This window comes from Oryx dammah, unplaced genomic scaffold (assembly GCF_014754425.2).
Source record: "Oryx dammah isolate SB20612 unplaced genomic scaffold, SCBI_Odam_1.1 HiC_scaffold_24, whole genome shotgun sequence".
In the NCBI taxonomy this organism is placed as follows: Eukaryota; Metazoa; Chordata; class Mammalia; order Artiodactyla; family Bovidae; genus Oryx; species Oryx dammah.
The window spans coordinates 77,376,919-77,394,689 of NW_024070208.1; the positions used below are offsets into that span (position 1 = coordinate 77,376,919).

At 41.7% G+C, this 17,771-nt stretch overlaps 1 protein-coding gene across 10 annotated transcripts; it reads left to right on the forward strand.

Annotated features, from left to right (window-relative positions):
* The first annotated feature begins 1,036 nt into the window (after positions 1-1,036).
* Positions 1,037-17,526, forward strand: LOC120883360 (protein-lysine methyltransferase METTL21E). Of its 10 annotated transcripts, none has more exons than XM_040267436.1 (5): positions 1,037-1,459; positions 2,374-2,453; positions 11,967-12,133; positions 13,285-13,402; positions 16,395-17,526. In XM_040267436.1, the coding sequence occupies exons 1-5, from the start codon at positions 1,308-1,310 to the stop codon at positions 16,853-16,855; spliced, it is 978 nt and encodes a 325-aa protein (XP_040123370.1). In that variant the 5' UTR covers positions 1,037-1,307; the 3' UTR covers positions 16,856-17,526. The 10 variants fall into 10 exon arrangements, with proteins under 10 accessions (XP_040123370.1, XP_040123372.1, XP_040123373.1 ...); XM_040267438.1 differs by having other exon boundaries at positions 1,042-1,354; positions 16,395-17,240; XM_040267439.1 differs by lacking the exon at positions 1,037-1,459 and adding an exon at positions 1,474-1,619.
* The last annotated feature ends 245 nt before the right edge of the window (positions 17,527-17,771 follow it).

The following is a 17,771-nucleotide window of genomic DNA, read 5'->3' on the forward strand; positions in this document are numbered from 1 at the left end:
AACAGACATAGAGAACAAACTGATGGACACAGAGAGAGGGGAGGAGAGGGTGAGATGTATCAAGAGAGTATCATAGAAACTCACATTCTCATCTGTAAAATAGCTAACGGGAATTTGCTGTATGTCTCAGGGAACTCAGGCGCTCTGTATCAACCTAGGGTGGGATGGGGCGGGAGATGGGAGGGCGGTTCAGGAGGGAGGGGACATATGTACACCTATGGCTGATTCATGTTGATGTCTGATAGAAAACAACAAAATTCTGTAAAGTAATTATCCTTCAATTAAAAAGTAAACTAGAAAATAACGTGGGAAAAGACAGGTGGTTTTTATTCACCGAATAATTCTTCATTCTTGTTTTAAAAAGATCCAAAAAAAAAAAAAGCGTGTTCTCTGTCCAGGATTAACTGCTTGTGGATAATTGTTTTCATCATTTAAGATTTTGCAGTTTCCAGAATGTTTTTTTGTCTACCATATTCATCTCATAGATATTATGTGCCTTTTATATCTCTGTTTTACAGATGAGGAAGCCAAGAAACACGCTAAGTCAGTGTCTAAAAGCACAGGACAATTAATTGACAGGAGTGACTAAAATCAGGCTCCCAGACCACTAGTCCTGGCCTATCCACTATCGTGAGCTCCATCCATCATAATATGTGAAGTATTTCTTAGAGGCTGTACCCGCACTCCTAAGTTTAACTTTACAATATTGCTGGGTTTCATTACCTGTTAATAACTTCTTATTCAGGCTATTTCCAATACAGTCCTACATGCACGTGAGCAGGTGTACAGGCTACAAATGCCCTCCGCCTGCCTCTTCACTCCCAGTAGGAAGGAACTGCAGTAACCTAATCCCTGCGGTCAGAGCGCTGCAGCACACGCACTCCCAAACCTTCTGGGGCAGTTGTCTGAGGCTAAAAATGGCCTTCGCATCCGGACAAGGTGACACGGAAAGCATGCAGCCTCTGTTTCACAGGACGTCAGAGCTGGGGACACTTAAATAATTCTTGGCATCCAAGTGAAAAGTTATCACTTAGCCCGAATTGCCTTCACTCATTTGCAGGAGGAGTTGAAACCTTCCCGCTGGCTCTCACTCTGGGCACGAGACGCCCACATGGAATGTGCCTACTTACTTTCTCCGATCCCTTATTTATGGGTGTCCCAGCCTCGCTGCTGAATCTCAGAGGCTGTGCAGACGCAGCTGTCAGGCTTAGACCCGCTGCCAGCGCATACAGTAGTCAACTGCCGAGCTTGGGTGCTCGCCTTTCGGGCACCATCAGAGGGTCTCAGCAGCAAAGACAAAGTTGTGGATGATCCTTTTTAACCTTCTAGAAACTCAGCTAACTCGTGTACATAGGTATGTCCAGACTTCACGTTTAATAAATGTTGACCTGCCGGCGGACAGGTGTCGTAAAGACCGCGTCCCTTTAATGGAAGAGAAACTAAATTGGGAACAAACCAGGTGACCACTTTCGCTATTGTTGAGCCCTGTGACCTTAGGGGTGTAATATAACCTTTGATTTTCCTCCTTTGTAAACTGTAAGGAAAACAATCTGTCTCCTTATTTACTGAGGCATATTTTAAAGAAAGATGTGGTGGCTGTGACGCGTTTTAGGAGCCAGGTAGAAAAGGAGTGAATGTTAATTCATGGTAGTACAGTGATTATTAAAGGATTCAAAAACTGATGCTTGAAATGTCAAATCGTTGTTTTCCAAAGTTGGAACTACAGCTTACTTAAGCTCATTCATTCACAAGATATGCTTTGTTTGAGAGGCATACAATACTTGAATTCCTTTCCTTTTAAATATCTGCTGAGATGGTATGGATTTTTTTTTTTAAAGAAGAAGCTACTCAAAAAAGAAAGTGTTTGGTGGTTGGGCTATTTGACCTTGGGTACAGGCTGATGATCATGGGTGACAGGATCTTTGCATCTGTTGCTATGTAGGGAGGTTTGTTTTGGATTAATGGTATTCACTACACTGAGTGGAACCGTTTCTCTCCCAATGTTTTAATCACCTCTTAAGTTTTAGGATTGCTCTCTGACTAGTTTGTATGAAGATGATGGCTTTCTTTGTGATAGCTGAGGTGGCTCTGGTGAAGAATGGGTTTTCTTCTTCCAAGAACTTCTAAAATTTCTGACTCTGAATTTTAGTTGGTACTGGATAGATTGTGTTTTAATGCTCTTTTAAAAAATCATGATTTATAGATTGTGTTTTAATGCTCTTTTAAAAAATCATGATTTCTTAATAAGATATTTTAATATAATTTTCTCTATTGTATTTGGTGTTAAATTTTATTAGGTAACTATGAGAGCACTAAAAAGCACATTTTGAATTAATTATTACCATTTGATATCTTAATGTATTATTTGTCTAGTTTTCAAGAAATGATCAAGAAAGCATCACTATATCGCCATCCATTAGCTAATCACTTAATGGATCCAGAAGTTCAAAAAGGTAAACTATTTTATGTTTCTTCATGTAATTTGATCAATGCTAAGAAGACAAAACAACTAACAATATAAATGCTAACCTTTACAGTGTTCACTGATGTCATAAAGAGAGCTGGGACTTTTTATCAATTGCATATATAACTGTGCTTGTGTTTGCTCACCTGTAACTATCTCTAACAATGTTTATTATCTCCTGCTATACTTGATGATACATTAGAGATAATTCTGACAGGTAATATATCAAGTATATAGACTTGCTAAGTATTAATAGAGTTTTTTTTTTAATCTGCAAAAGTGGAATAAAAATTTTCCCCAGACGCTTGATGATTGTGATTTCTTAGTTATTTTTTTTCAGATAGGAAGAGAGATAAAAATAGTCTTATGGTTTTTATAGCTGCTTCCATGAAAGTTGATTTTAGACTATAAAATATGTCTAGCTTATGTTTATGGTCCCTCTGATGTATTAATTAGAGGCAAACATAGTGTAATTTGACCTCTTTTGACCTCTTGTGGTAAGGAGAATTTAAGGTCAAATTCCACCTCCAGTGGAGTTATTTGGATTTGAGCCACTGTTTTTTTTTAATATCATCCTAACTATCAAGAATGACTTTTCATAGACTATGTAATATAACTGTTCCCATTGCCTTGGGATAAAAAGTGCAGATAGGGACCCCTGGTAAGTCCAGTGCTAAGACTCCACACTATCAATGCAGGGCCCCAGGTTCGTTCCCTGGTCAGGGAAGTAGATCCCATGTGCTGCCACTAAAGATTCCACCTGCCGCAGCTAGAAGCTCCTGCCCGCTGCAACTAAAGACCCTGCATGCTGCAATGGAAATCGAAGATCCTTCTTGCAGCGACTAAGACCCAATGCAATCCAAAATAAGTAAAAATTAAAACATGCAGACATAGGCTCTTGACATAGACTAGAAGAATTGGTACCGTATTTCTGTAGAACAGTTGTACAAACTTAATTATATAGATTTCTTTCTCGCTCTGTTTTATCTACACACTTTGGATATTTTCTAACAACCATAGTCCTGTTTTTTTTCCTCTCTTTTTTAGGCGTACCAGGTGGCCTCTGCCTGGGTGAGCATCATTAGGCCAAGAGAGCTGGGTGTATGCCCAGTGTTGGCAGCCTACATGGCTTAAACGTGAATGGTTTAACTGTAGTAATTTTCACAAATCTAAACACATAAAGTCATAATCACTTTAGAGAATCCAACCATTTAGATGATTTGAATGAAGATGCGATTTCTCTGCAGTTTAGGAATAAAATCTCATCACTATCATTACCATTAGTAACAAAGCCTGGTTTCCACTGTGCGTATGGTAATTTGGCGAATTACAAAAGATATGGAAGAAGTTCAAGGTAAGGTGCAGACAGAACTAGTATGAAAGTATTTTCCAATGTGAACAAACACAGCCCGTAATAATCATCCACGTAGCCGACTGAAGCTTTCAAAATACATTCACAGGCATGGTGCTGAGGGGATTAAGAGTGTGCCGACGGGGCAGAGTCACATGGCATTTTGTTGGAAAAGCTTTCAGTAAGCAGTAGAACACTCAGTTCTCAAGTACTGAAGGGTATTGGCTCTTCCTGATCTAGCTCTTTTATACTTGGTTATCTTGTGCTTGGAAAGGATGGAGCAAGCCCATAGCCCAGTGCTTCTAACTCAACACTGGCCTGAAGATACAAGGAAGCACTTAGTTAGGACTACAGTGAATGCTGGAAATTCCCGTCTTTGGTTTCTAAGGAGACGTGGGTTCGATCCCTGGGTCAGGAAAATCCCCCGGAGAAAGAAATGTTACCAACTCCAGTATTCTTGCCTGGGAAATCCCACGGACAGAGGAGCCTAGTGAACTGCAGTCCATGGGGTCGCAAGAGTCAGACATGACTTAGTGACTGAACAACAATGAACGGTCTCTAATGCTGCATTATAATCTAAGCCGTCTAAAACCACATCTGCGTTGACAGCCAAATCTCAGGTTGCCTACCCTTGTCAACAGCTGCTCTCCAGCTGTTAGCACAAGTAGCCACATTCTATAAAGGCTGCTCTCAGGGTGCACAGCCTTGGATCAGGTCCATCCTAACCCGAGGCTCTGTGATGCCTGCGCACAGACTCTCAAAGCTGCCCGTCCAGCTGCCTACCTGATGTCCTCTGTTCTGCCTTGCGTCGGTTTGGTCCCTTCAAGAGGCAGATGCCAGGGTGGGACTAAACATGCCCGAGATTTACAGGGGGAGATGTTTGCAAAGAGCCTTCCCATCCCAGGTGGTGCTGGTGGTAAAGAATCCCACCTGCCAAGGCAGGAGACACAGGAGATGCGGGTTCAATCCCCAGGTCGGGAAGATCCCCTGGAGAAGGAAATGGCCACCCACTGCAGTATTCTTGCCTTGAGAATCCCATGGACAGAGGAGCCTGGCCGGCTATAGTCATGGGGTGGCAAAGAGTTGGGCACGGCTGAGTGCAGTTCCCATCATAAGCAATACTGCCTTAATATAGGAAGAAGAAATTTTGAGTAATTCTATTGCTGTTTAAGAAACATACCAAACTGTAGTCTGAGTTAACGTTAATATACTAATTGGAGTACCAGAGTACACAGTTACTAATGGGAGAATCATCTATCAACACATTTTACGTGTTTAAAAAGTAATCTGGATAAATATCTGCTAGATAAGACTAATCAATGTTCCACATATTGAATAATGGAACACGGTAATCTGCCTCAGATATCTTCAAAACTCAGGGTTGAATGTCAAGTTTGAACATCACTTGCTGCCCTCCAGGGAGGAGTCGACCACTGCCTCGGGAGCCCACAAAGTCACACTTGGCTCCTAGACCCAAGGCTTGCTGCCTCACTGCAGACTCCGGCGTCTTCTGTCTAGATGATTACGGCTTCCGGTTCGCTTCTAACGTAGCCTCCGCTGCTGCCCCCGGAAGGAAATTCTCAAATGTCAGATTCGACGGGGTCAGTTCTCGTCCTCATGATAGTCACTGGCTCCTCCTCACCCTGTAGAGGAAAGGCCAGCACTGCCCTCGGGTCATCCCCGCCTGCCTCTTCCGTCTCTTTTTCGACACCAGCCTGTACACCAGCTCGCGGTCCTCCCGGTTCGCCGAGCCTGCCTCCACGCCCCGGCGGGGCTGCGTCTGTCTCCCCTGACCTCCCGTCCGCCCTTCCCTGCCTGGCAGCCCTCGTCTTCCCTCTGCCGCAGCTCAGATGTCTCCTCCTGAGGATGCTTCTCCTGATCCGGCCAAGCAGCGGGGCTTCCCATCGCTCGTCTGAAGTTATTTCTTTTATCCCACATTGGTACTATTCCAGCAGCACACTCTGAGTACAACTACATTTGGTTCTTTTTTATTTTTTTTCCCCCCGACTTGCAACCTGAGCAGTCTCAGTAAAAAGTGAATTTTCTTTCTTTGGCAAATGTATTGATAGTTACCATTTGAGCCACTTAATGAAAGTTACAGCCTCTTGTACAACACTGGGAGCTCAGCTCTGTGATGACCCAGCTGGGTGGAGTGGGGGTAGGGTGGGAGGGAGGTTCAAGAGAGAGGGGACATATATGTGTATATACACACGTGTGTGCTAAGTTGCTCAGTTGTGTCCGACTCTTAGTGACCCTATAAACTGTAATCTGCCAGGCTTCTCTGTCCATGGGATTCTCCAGGCAAGAATACTGGAGTGGGTTGCCATTCTCTTTTCCAGGGGATCTTCCCCACCCAGGGTTTGAACCCAGGTCTCTTGAATTGGCAGGAGGGTTCTTTACCACTAGCACCACCTAGGAAGCCCCCCCCCCCCCCCACACATATACACTTAAAACTGATTCACATTGTTGTACAGCAGAAACTAACACAGCATTGTAAAGCAATTATCCTCCAATTAAAAAATACATTCTGGCAAAAAAAATTACAGCCTCTATATATTCTTGAAACTAAGCAGACATCCAGACCAAAAAAAAAAAAAAACATTTATGAAAACAGCATAAGAGAATCAGCTTTAACATAAGGGCCTGAGAACTTGACATTGCTGAGCCTTTCAGAATTCTAATTTGCAGGTTTGCCTGTGACCATTCACTAATCTGAAAATATCTTTAACATCTTTTAAAAAGACTCTCCAGGTATTTCTAAGAAGCACATGACATTCATCTTTGAACAGAAGATTCTATTGAATGACAGTCTCTTTCATTTAGTTGAAGGGTTTTTACTTTAAATTTTGCTGACAGGTCTTCATGACAGCCCTCAAATGGAAGCTTAAATTCACTTGTCATAGCTGTTAAAGAATTTTTTTTTCCCATGTATTTCTGTGATCTGACCCTTCCATCTATTATTGCTGTTATTGACCTTAAAAGTATAAAGGAGAAGAATGCAGACAGAACCTGCAATCCAGCCTTGAAAGTCAATTCACTGTTGAATTTTCCTCTTAAGAAAATCATCATTGTAACGTGGCAGAATCTTGCTAATTTTTACTTTGTAATTGAAACCACTTTCGTTCTCCAGAGGACAAGAGCACCTGGTAGATTTATTCACGATCAGCAAAGATTTAATAGCAGGAAAATGGTGTTAAGCCTTTATTGTATCAAAAGCATTAAGATAGATAAGCCTAAAATTGCAACATAATTGTAATGGTTTCTTGATTATGTTTTATTTACAATTTGTTTTAATATTTGTTTCAATATTAAATTCATTAATAATAATACTCTAAGATTAGGGTAGATAGCTTTAACTACAGGTATAGCACTTCCCTGGGGGCTCAGATGGTAAGGAATCTGCCTGCAATGCAGGAGACCTGGGTTCGATTCCTTGGTTGGGAAGATCCCCTGGAGAAGGAAATGGCAACCCACTCCACTATTCTTGCCTGGAGAATCCCATGGACAGAGTAGCCTGCTGGGCTACGGTCCATGGAGTTGCAAAGAGTTGGATACGACTGAGCGACTAACACACAGGTATAGATATCAGAAGCTTTCTGCTTTTCATGTAGGGAAGCCAAAATTCCACATACTGTATAACATTTTCTGGTTTTAGTTATTTGTTCTGGGGCTGAGTGCTAGATTGCAAGGAAGGACTATGTGTAGAAAATTGTTCTTTGGAAGTGTAAATTAGAATTCTGATGTATGATAAGACTATTAACTTTTGGAGAAAAGTGTTCTTCACATCTTTCCTAAAAACCAAAGAATATCCACTAATTCATTGACCTTCTCAAGATTCAGTCCCATAATCAACAAATAGCCAAACAAACTCTTTGGAGACCTCTTCTTTGCATATTATGTTTGGAGCATCGATTTCCCCCTTTTATTACAATAAGGCAACGTTAGGAATGCCCTGTAAAAGTGCAGCTTTTCCATTAGATTCCTGCTCAATGGCTCTTGTCATCAGCCTTGAAATGGGTGGTGATATTGCTAAAACACTGAGTGCGTGCTAGTCCATGCTAAACTGCTTCAGTCTTATCCGACTCTTTGCGACGCTATGGACTAGCCCGCCAGGCTCCTCTGTCCATGGAATTCTCCAGGCAAGAACACTGGAGTGGGTTGCTGTTTCCTTCTCCAGTGGATCTTCCCAACCCAGAGATAGAACCTGTGTCTCTTATGTCTCCTGTGTTGGCAGGTATGTTCTTTACCACTAGTGCCACTTGGGAAGCTCCTGTCTTTTAATTTAAATAAATAACTGTTCTTAAAATTATTAGCCCTGGGAGTTCCCTGGTGGTCCAGTGTTTAAGGCTTGGTGATTTCACTGCCACGGGCTGGGTTCAATCCCTGGTCAGGAAACTAAAACCCTACAAGTCTCAACGTGAACGTGAAGTCGCTCAGTCCTGTCCGACTCTTTGCGACCCCATGGACTGTAGCCTACCAGGCTCCTCTGTCCATGGGATTTTCCAGGCAATAGTACTGGAGTGGATTGCCATTTCCTTCTCCCAGGGATCTTCCCAACCCAGGGATTGAACCCGGGTCTCCCACATCGTAGATGGACGCTTTACCGTCTGTGCCACCAGGCAAGTCTCAAGGTGAGGCCAAAAAAATTTTTTTTTTAAACCTCAAAATCTTTCAATAGAAATTAATGCTAAAAAACAGTAAAGTTGGTTTCTTTTTTTTTTTTTTGGCTAGGCCAGGTCCAAGTTGCTGCTTGTGGGATGTAGCTCCCTGACCAGGGATCGAACCCAGGCTAGGGATCGAACTCCTGCACTAGGAGCCCAGAATCTTAACCACCGGACCACCAGGGAAGTTCCTGAAATTTTAAGCTGGATGTAATTGTGTGTATGTATTTGCTCTTAAAATCCCATGTATTACATCTGGACAAATAATTTTAAGTACCCAAATTCAGTATATTTTGATTTCCTGCTATCAATTATGGAATATTTTTTATGTGTCCCTTTCTATGGAATGACTAATATTCATACAGTCTTTAAATTCAAAGGAGAATACTAATATAAAACACTGTCAGTTAAATTTTCTTTAGCCTGACAGTGTTTGCTATAGGATATGTGATCATCCTAGGTGCATAACTAATTTCAAATGACCGTGTGCAGTGATATAATTGTGTTCTTTTAGGTTATATGTGCAATTAATCCCTGGGTAAAGGATCTGCCTGCAATGCAGGAAACCCAGGAGTCTCAGGTTCGATCCCTGGGTCGGGAAGATCCCCTGGAGAGGAAATGGCAACCCACTCCAGTATTTCTGCCTGGGAAATCCCATGGACAGAGGAGCCTGGCGAGCTGCATATAGTTCATGGGTCACAAAGGGTCAGACACGACTGAACAACTAAACAACCACCACCACCACCACAACATGCAATTATTAGTGGTTGCTGTTTCATGAAGTTTTTTGGAAATTTCATGAAATTCCAATCTCTTGGAAGACCCTTTAATTTGGGGGGTGTAAGTCATTTTAAAAATTACATAATATATTTACATATATATTTTAAATCTCAGTTCCTTATAGAAGTAAAAATGTGGTCATTCTTGAAAAAAAAATGACTAGCTCTATTTATTTACATTTGTTTTTGCACTGTAGTTTTTAGGACAGCAGCACTGATCTGGTCAACTAAGCTCTGAAAGAAAGTGCAAAGTCGGAGATGTCGGTGTGGTAGCGGTAAATACTCACCGGCAAAGTTTTTATATCCAAGACTGGAATCTTAGGGGGTGCTCCTGGGATTTCATGTGCTCTAAGGTCTATTGATCCCCGATGCCTTAGGTGACTTGTCAAAGAAGTGCTGCATCTATAAGGAGTTTGCAAGGAGGCCCAAGCGGGCACATTCAACTAAAGGTCAAGGAAGCAATTAAAGTTCTCAGCTTTCCTCTAAAGAACTTCCGCAGCCCTCTGCTGTCCCCCAAGCCTCCCATCTTAGCAAGGCAAGTGAATCTAGCAAAATGAAAGTTAAAGTTCAAATGCAACGTTATTACCAATATTACTTGGTTCCTGGAGCTCTTCCTGAATGTGAGAGCATGCTGTTGTTTCAGGAGAAATACAGTGAAATATGTTAGCAGAGGTGTCTCTTGCTTAGGACTCTCCGTTTTTCACCCGTTTGTTTTCTCTGCATCTCTGCCAAGGCCAGTGTGAGTGCTGGTGGAGGGGGTGGGGTTGTGGCCCCGCCGTGGAACACGGAGAGGTTAGAGTCCTTCAGAGAGCGCTTGGTTCTGTCTGGGTCTGTTCCGGGATCACAGAATTTAGGACAGGAAATCGTCTTGGCTCAAGTTCCTGCTGGATTGTGGCCCCTGAGGGAATCTTCCAACAAGGGCAAACTTCATCTCCTTCTTCCCACGTTCTCCCAGAATGCTAAGGAATGATGTTACTGGAGCTCACAGGACAGAGTTTGGCAGCTATTGGGTGGCTCAGAAAGTTTGTTCGAGGTTTTCAATAAGATGCTATGGAAAAACCTTTTGGCCAACTCAGTATGTCTTCTCTTAGGACTCAACGACTTAAGACAGCCTCTCACCCTTGTTTTTGCCTCAATGCCATGGAGAAATTGCAAAATCTCCTGGGGCCTTGAGCCCAGAATTTTTAAGACTGGTGCCAAACTCCTCATTTTTTTTTTTTTAAACCTTTGCATGTTTCCCCTTTCCTAAAATTTTGGGACTTGTTTTAATGGTAAAAGTTTGCTCATTTTTGAGGAAAATTGCTTCCTTACTTTTAGGAAGAATAGATTTTAAAATTGCTGGTATCAGATTTGGTTTCGAGTTAGGGAGAATTGTGAATCATCAAATTTTCTAATTGCGAATGGGCTGCTTGTGAAGGAACAAGTTCACCCTCCATGGAAATATTCAAAGAGGCTGAACAAGCTGGGCATGTTGTTCATCCCCAGAGGAACTTGAGTTTCCTGGATGAGGTGCAAGCTGAGACCAGGAGGCGGCCGCGGTGTTTTCCATCTGACGTTCAAGGATCGGATGACATTTGACTTTGGAGTGTCATATCTGTTTAAGTATGAATGATGTCACGGTTGGAAAGTGTGAAGGTTTTAACTTTGGAGATTTGGGGAATAAATTTCCCAAGAGAAACTTGTCTTCTTCTATGAAGACCAGAATGAGAAGTTTTTGTACTTCCTCCAAATTTCTAGGAAATGTTTTTGTTTTCTGTTTGTTTACTTACTTGTTTTTGGGTCTCGGGGCAGAGGTGTGAGCTAGTCATACCCTTCACGTCATGCCATCATCTCAGCAAGATCCCCCTGTTGTATGTGTATCTGTCTGTATCTTATTTCATTCATCCTTTTGACCCATTTCATACTTCCTTTCCTTTTCCAGCTTCTTCCTGGCAACCTTTCTAGTGTGTTTGATGTAGGTCTTTGACAAATATTTTCACACATATCCACTTAAGGACTTGTGTAAAAATTTAGAAGAGGGAGCAGAATTGCTGGTTTGTAGGATATTTATATATAAATTAACAAAATACCAAAAGATTGCTCTCCAGAAAGCAACATTTTGTATTCTTACCAGTGAAACTTATCTGATATTGTCAATGTTAAGATGTCATGAGTTGCCCCCAAACAATAATAAAAAAATAAGTAATAATACTATAATACAAGTGTAATTGATGGATAGTATCACATGTCTTTTGTTTGGATTAAGGCAGGTCACAAAGGATCTGCTATGTTGAAATAACTGGAATTGCACCGTGAAGCTAATATGAATAGTAGAAATCTTAGATTCTATCGTCAGTCTTTCTTTTGTTCTAGATAAATTAGATTGGTAGCCTTTATTTATTTATTTTTTTGGTTGCTGGCCTTTAAAATATGTTGTTTTTTCAAAAAGTCTATCAATTGTTTATTTCATATAACATTGCAGAAAGGACTAGCAGTTGATTTCAACCTCAGTAAAAATCAGAAAGATGTTGTCCCAATGTATGAAATGTCAGCTTCTGTTAAGAGCTGTTTTCAAATAGTTTACCTTACTATCATTATGTTGCAGCTGAAGTCAATGACTGGTGAGAAGCAACTTAGAATAAGTGGAAATGCTGCACTTCCAGTAGGTTCTTCTCCTTTGCCATGGTTTTACTGCTACAACCACGACCACTGCCTTTTTCTTTTCCTTCCAGAGAGCGGGGAAGACGACGATGACAGGACAGTGGTTGCAGAGATCATGCGGAGATGTTTTGTTCCAGCGTTTGTAACAACCATCCCCTGGGAAGGGTTTCATTTTGCTGGTCATGAGATCCGGATCAGTGAAGCCACGGATTGTTACGGCGCTGTTGTTTGGCCATCGGTATAATTTAAATTATTTTTTCATCCAATTTTGTTTATTATTATATACCATTTGGAAGGAGAAGAGAGGTTCCATAGTTCTGTTTTGTGACCTCAAGCAACAGTAAAATTTAGAAATCAAGAAATTGGGAAAATGCTTCCACCAATTCTATTTCTGACTTGTAGGGTTAATAAAGACTGTTGTTTACACATTTAGTTTTTGGTTACTATAGGTCAGAAAAGTTTAGAATTGTACACATTTTTGTTTCCCATTTAACTGGGCTTTATTTGCATTAAACAATTAAAATGAAATCTGTATCAGTCTCAACATGCAGAATATTCTAAAAGGCCACACTCATTTATCAATTGTCCTATGAAGGCTGCAGCCCCCACTACTGTCTGCCCCAATATAGTTGAACATATAGTTCTTTAAAATGACTCTTATTATTAGAAAGTGAAACTGAAGTCGCTCAGTCGTGTCCGACTTTTTGTGACATCCTCCATCCATGGGATTCTCCAGGCAAGAACACTGGAGTGGGTTGCCATTTCCTTCTCCAGGGGATGTTCCTGAACCAGGGATCGAACCCGAGTCTCCTGAATTGCAGGCAGACGCTTTACCCTCTGAGCCACCAGGGAAGCGCTATTAGAAGTTGCTTCCTTTAAAGATAATCAAGCCTAAGTAACTGAACTCCTATATTCTTAGTTCTCTTCTCTCCCCAACAATCCCCGAAGATTTTTTCTATCCTAAATGTTGAACCTATTGGAGAATGTACTTCTGTGGATAATTTTCTGTGGAGAGATGTGTATATATACACACATACACTCACATGGGCATGCGTGTTCAGCTGCTCAGTTGTGTCTGACTGTTTGCGACCCCATGGACTGTAGCCCGCCGGCTCCTCTGTCCATGGGATTTCCCAGGCAAGAATACTGGAGTGAGTTGCCATTTCCTCCTCCAGGGGATCTTCCCGACCCAGGGATCGAACCCACATCTCCTATGGCTCCTGCATTGGCAGGCAGATTCTCTACCACTGTGCCACCTGGGAAGCCCACTCTCACATGTGCTCATATATGTATTACAGCATTAGTGGGGTATTTGTCTGATAGAGTTTAATATTGCTTTCTGTGATTACTTACTAAGCACTGTTTTTTCTTTTTTTTGCATTTTCATAGGCCCTTGTTCTGTGCTATTTTCTGGAAACTAATGTAAAGCAGTATAACCTGGTTGACAAAAATGTGATTGAAATTGGAGCTGGAACAGGGCTCGTCTCCATTGTGGCGAGTTTACTTGGTAAGTAGCTGCTTTAGATCAAGCAGGATCAGAAAATCCAATGATCTGATATCATTAGTTGCTTTTGCTATCCATTTACTATGCCTAGAGAATTCCATGGACTGTATAGTCCATGAGGTCACAGAGTTGAACACGACTGAGCAACTTTCACTTTCATTTTACTATAACCTGGGCCTATTTTTTTAAAATATATAAATGATAGTTTATTTTGAAATTCTTCTCCTGAGAGAAAGTTGGTCCCAGTTCCTCATAATTGAGTCTTTTTACATATTTTTCCTTTTGTACATATATTCCCTGTACCCACCCTGCTTTTTTTTCCTGGGCTTGTTTGCCTTCTTATTCCTGATATTAAGGCATATTTTCTAGTTTTTTTCCTATATTTATTTATTTATTTCTAGTTTTACTTTGAAAATTTTTATATATTTTCAGTTGAAGGATAATTGCTTTACAATACTGTGTTGGTTTCTGCTCTTCATCAGCATGAATCAGGGCCTGTTTTCAACCCCTTCATGCTTTGAATGGGCTTCATTAAGAAACTCTAATGATGTTAGTCACCTAACTGGTTTCTTTCCGAATTTTCTGGGAAGCTGTATTAGTTCTTCTTCTGGGATGTAGGTCTCAAGCGTGTTCCAGCCGGCATGTATATCCTGGCATTCTGGCTGCTGGAGGACATGGGAAATATGAGGCATAGGCAGAGCTGACTGCTGCAGACTCTCTCTTCTTTATTTAAATTTCAGCCCCATTTCAACATCCCCATGCACTTGGTATCTTCCTTTTGGATTTTGAAGTCATTTTCTTTCATGAAAAAGCACCTGTTAGAATAGAGAAAGAGTGTTAGGAATCACGTCTGCTTCTAAGTTTAGGCATGTGTCCTTGAATTTATTTTCTCAGTTATTTCCATTCTTCTTTTACGACCGCTTGTTCTCTCACCAGCATCTTCTTTTCCAACTAAATGTGTGATGGTCTCTACGTGTGTCTGAGCCTGCTTCAATCTTTTTTGTTGTTGTTATCTATTTCACAGCCTTAATTTATCTGCCTTCTCTGATGTGCGCGGCCCAAATCCGTCTTGATTTCCTTGATCTTCAGAAGTGCACACCTACCACTCTAAAATCTTGAGAGGAGTTCAAGACTTAGCAATTTACAACTTTCTAAAACACTGGACAAATATAGGACCCTTGAAACCCTCTCCAAATATTTTATTTTTTTAATCGCTTTGTCTTGACATTGCTTTGAAAGTTACCATTCCACTTAGTATGGCTAGTGTCAGAGGTCCTATTGGATTTATACCCTGAAAGCTTCCACGTCTAAGAGCAGAATTTGTGTTTTGGGAAGTTGTCCATTGATTAAAAAGAGTCGGTCCTTTTGGCCTGCTTGTATGACTTGACACAGACATCAAAAGATGGAAGCTTGGTTCGGTCAGTGGTGGTGATTGCCTCTAGACACAAAGCTCTTCATAGTCAGCCCCAGTGCCTTAGTTCAGTCACTCAGTTGTGTCCAACTCTTTGCGACGTCATGGACTGCAGCATGCCAGGCCTCCCTGTCCATTACCAACTCCCAGAGTTTACTCAGACTCATGTTTATTGAGTTGGTGACGCCATCCAACCATCTCATCCTCTTTCGACCCCGTCAGATAGTTTATATTCCTATGGGTGAAGGACAGTGGAGGGAGGAGTCATCCTTTATCTTGAGATCTTAAAAAGATTTGTTGAACTTGATAGACCTCCAGCCCTATACACACACACTAGAATGCAGAGATTTTTATCTCTGTGATTCTACCAATGAAATGTTTATTTCCCTCTCGTTTTAATAGTTTCCAGAAATAGAGTCAATAGCCAGAGAAATTTGCCATCATGGGTGAGAAATGGGTTCTAAACTGGTCTGGGGTGAACTGTATTCCCCTCCAGATCTGTTCTCTCATCCCTTACCCGAGTCTGTCCTTGTCCGATGATGTAGATTTCAGACAATTCTAGACTTATTTACACATTGTTTTCAGGTTCTCCTACTGCCTAAATTCACGTTAAGGGACAAATTTTATTGAGTTTTGGTGTACAATTTTCTCCTGAAAATGACCACCAGTATTCAGTTTTAACTATGGGTTTCTTTATGTGTTTTTCATCTGAGCATTCTGTCCTGTGTGTATGCTCTTTGGCTGTGTGAGCTGTCTATGCAGGCTGTGTGTGCACGCATGCTCAGTCACTCTGTCTTTGCGACCCCATGGACTGCCGCCTGCCAGGCTCCTCTGTCCATGGGATTTCCCAGGTGAGAATACTGGAGTGGGCTGCCATATCCTCCTCCAGGGGATCTTCCTGACCCAGGAATCGGATCTACGCTTCCTACATTGGCAGGTGGATTCTTTATCTGCTGAGCCACCTGGGAAGCCCCAAATGCAGGTTGTAAGAGTCAGGCTTATCATGGGGTCAAGCTGAAACCATGGGCATGAACCTGGGTGTCATGATACTTTCAATGTAGTGACACTGAGAAGTCATCTCTCCTGCCTCCCCTTCTCACACTTAAGCACTTCCTGGTCGGTGATGGGGTGCTCAGTGTTACGTACACTCATTCGGTCTCACATGACTGGAGCTCAGGTTTCTTTTAGGGAAGATCCCGTTCATCTTTCAAAAGTGACATCTGATTGTTCCGATCCAATGAGGATACCAAAATCCTTTGAATTTCCCTTCCTTTTGATGTTTTAAGTAGATAAATAGAAAATAACAGCAAGAAAAACAAAACAAAACTGACCAAAAATAAAAGCCCAGGAGAACAGAAAAGTGCAACAGATGTAAAAGCCTCAATACCTGGAGAACCTAATTGTGAGGAAGGGGAGGCACAGGCTGCCTTAGCATCCATTCTGAAGGGCTTTCCCTCCTGTGTGTACGGTGTCTTTGACGTGGGGCTAGCCTTCGTGCCAAACTGCAAAGTGCACCGTCTCGCAAACCGATGGCTTCACTTCGTCCCATGAAGGTTTCTCTCCCTGCTGTCCTTTGTCTCCCAGGCGCACACGTGACTGCCACAGATTTACCTGAGTTACTTGGAAATCTGCAGTATAATATTTCCCGAAACACCAAAATGAAAGCTAAGCATCTGCCTCAGGTCAAAGAGCTCTCCTGGGGTGTAGCTCTAGACGAGAACTTCCCCAGGGCTTCCACCAACTTTGACTACATCCTGGCGGCCGACGTCGTCTATGCTCATCCATTTCTCGAAGAACTCCTCATTACCTTCGACCATCTGTGCAAAGAAACCACCGTCATCCTCTGGGTCATGAAATTCAGGCTGGAGAAGGAAAATAAATTTGTGGATAGATTTGAGCAGTTGTTTGACCTGGAGGAGATTTCAAGTTTCCCTAGCCTGAATATTAAGTTGTATAAAGCGATGAAGAAAAATCAGAAGAATGCATGTTATCCTCAAAGGAGGATGTGGAAAGCAAAGGCAATTTCTGGTAGATTATTGCTCTAACAAAGACCCTAGATAATCTGATGTAGCACTGACTTTCCCAAGGGGAAACACACACACACACACACACACACACACGTGCACGCATGCATGCCCGCACCTCACCCCAGGCAGGGATGTTCCCAGATGTAGCATGTGGACCTAGAGAACGGCACAGCCATTGTGTGCTAATTGATTAGGACAAGGCCTGCTTTCCTTATCTTTCTATAACACCATCTTTAATTATTATCATCTTAATACATGGTGCAGTCATTGAAAAAAACCCAACGAACAATGGTTTTTAATAATGGTGTCTCTAACATAAGCTTACGTGATTCTCTTTTTAGAAATAAAGAAATGTTCTCTGGTGAGCTCACAAATAAATCGTAAAAGGTGAACGAACATAGGATATGATGGTCGGTGTGAAATTACTGTGGCTTTGTTAGTGCCAGTTTACAGGTGGTCTGTCTTCTCTGCTCGGCAGGGTGGGTCTCCAACACACCCCATGAAATCAATCAAGCTGGTGGATTTGAGGTTATGGGCAAGGACATTTCACTCCAGTAAATGAAAAATGAATGAAAGAACACATAAAAACAGCTGAGATTTGGGGGGAGTTATTGTTTTATTTTTAAGCTAAGTACAGATACTCTGTATCACAAGAACAGAAATAAATATAAAAGTTTGAGCTGAAGATACACATGAAAAGATTTCAGTCTCTAATCTCCAATAGCCAGACATATGGCTGTTTTTTAACATTTAAAGCTTTTCTGATGAACATACAGAGGCTTAGATATTTGAAATCCTATGTGCTTTTCTCCCACCCTCCACCCCCTGCCAGGTCCTTAGAGATTAGAATAAAGTCTGAAGTAATTCAAGTCAGTGCAAGAAGAGAAAAATATTAGGATTTTGTACCACGTAACAAGACTAGCGGTCGTAACCC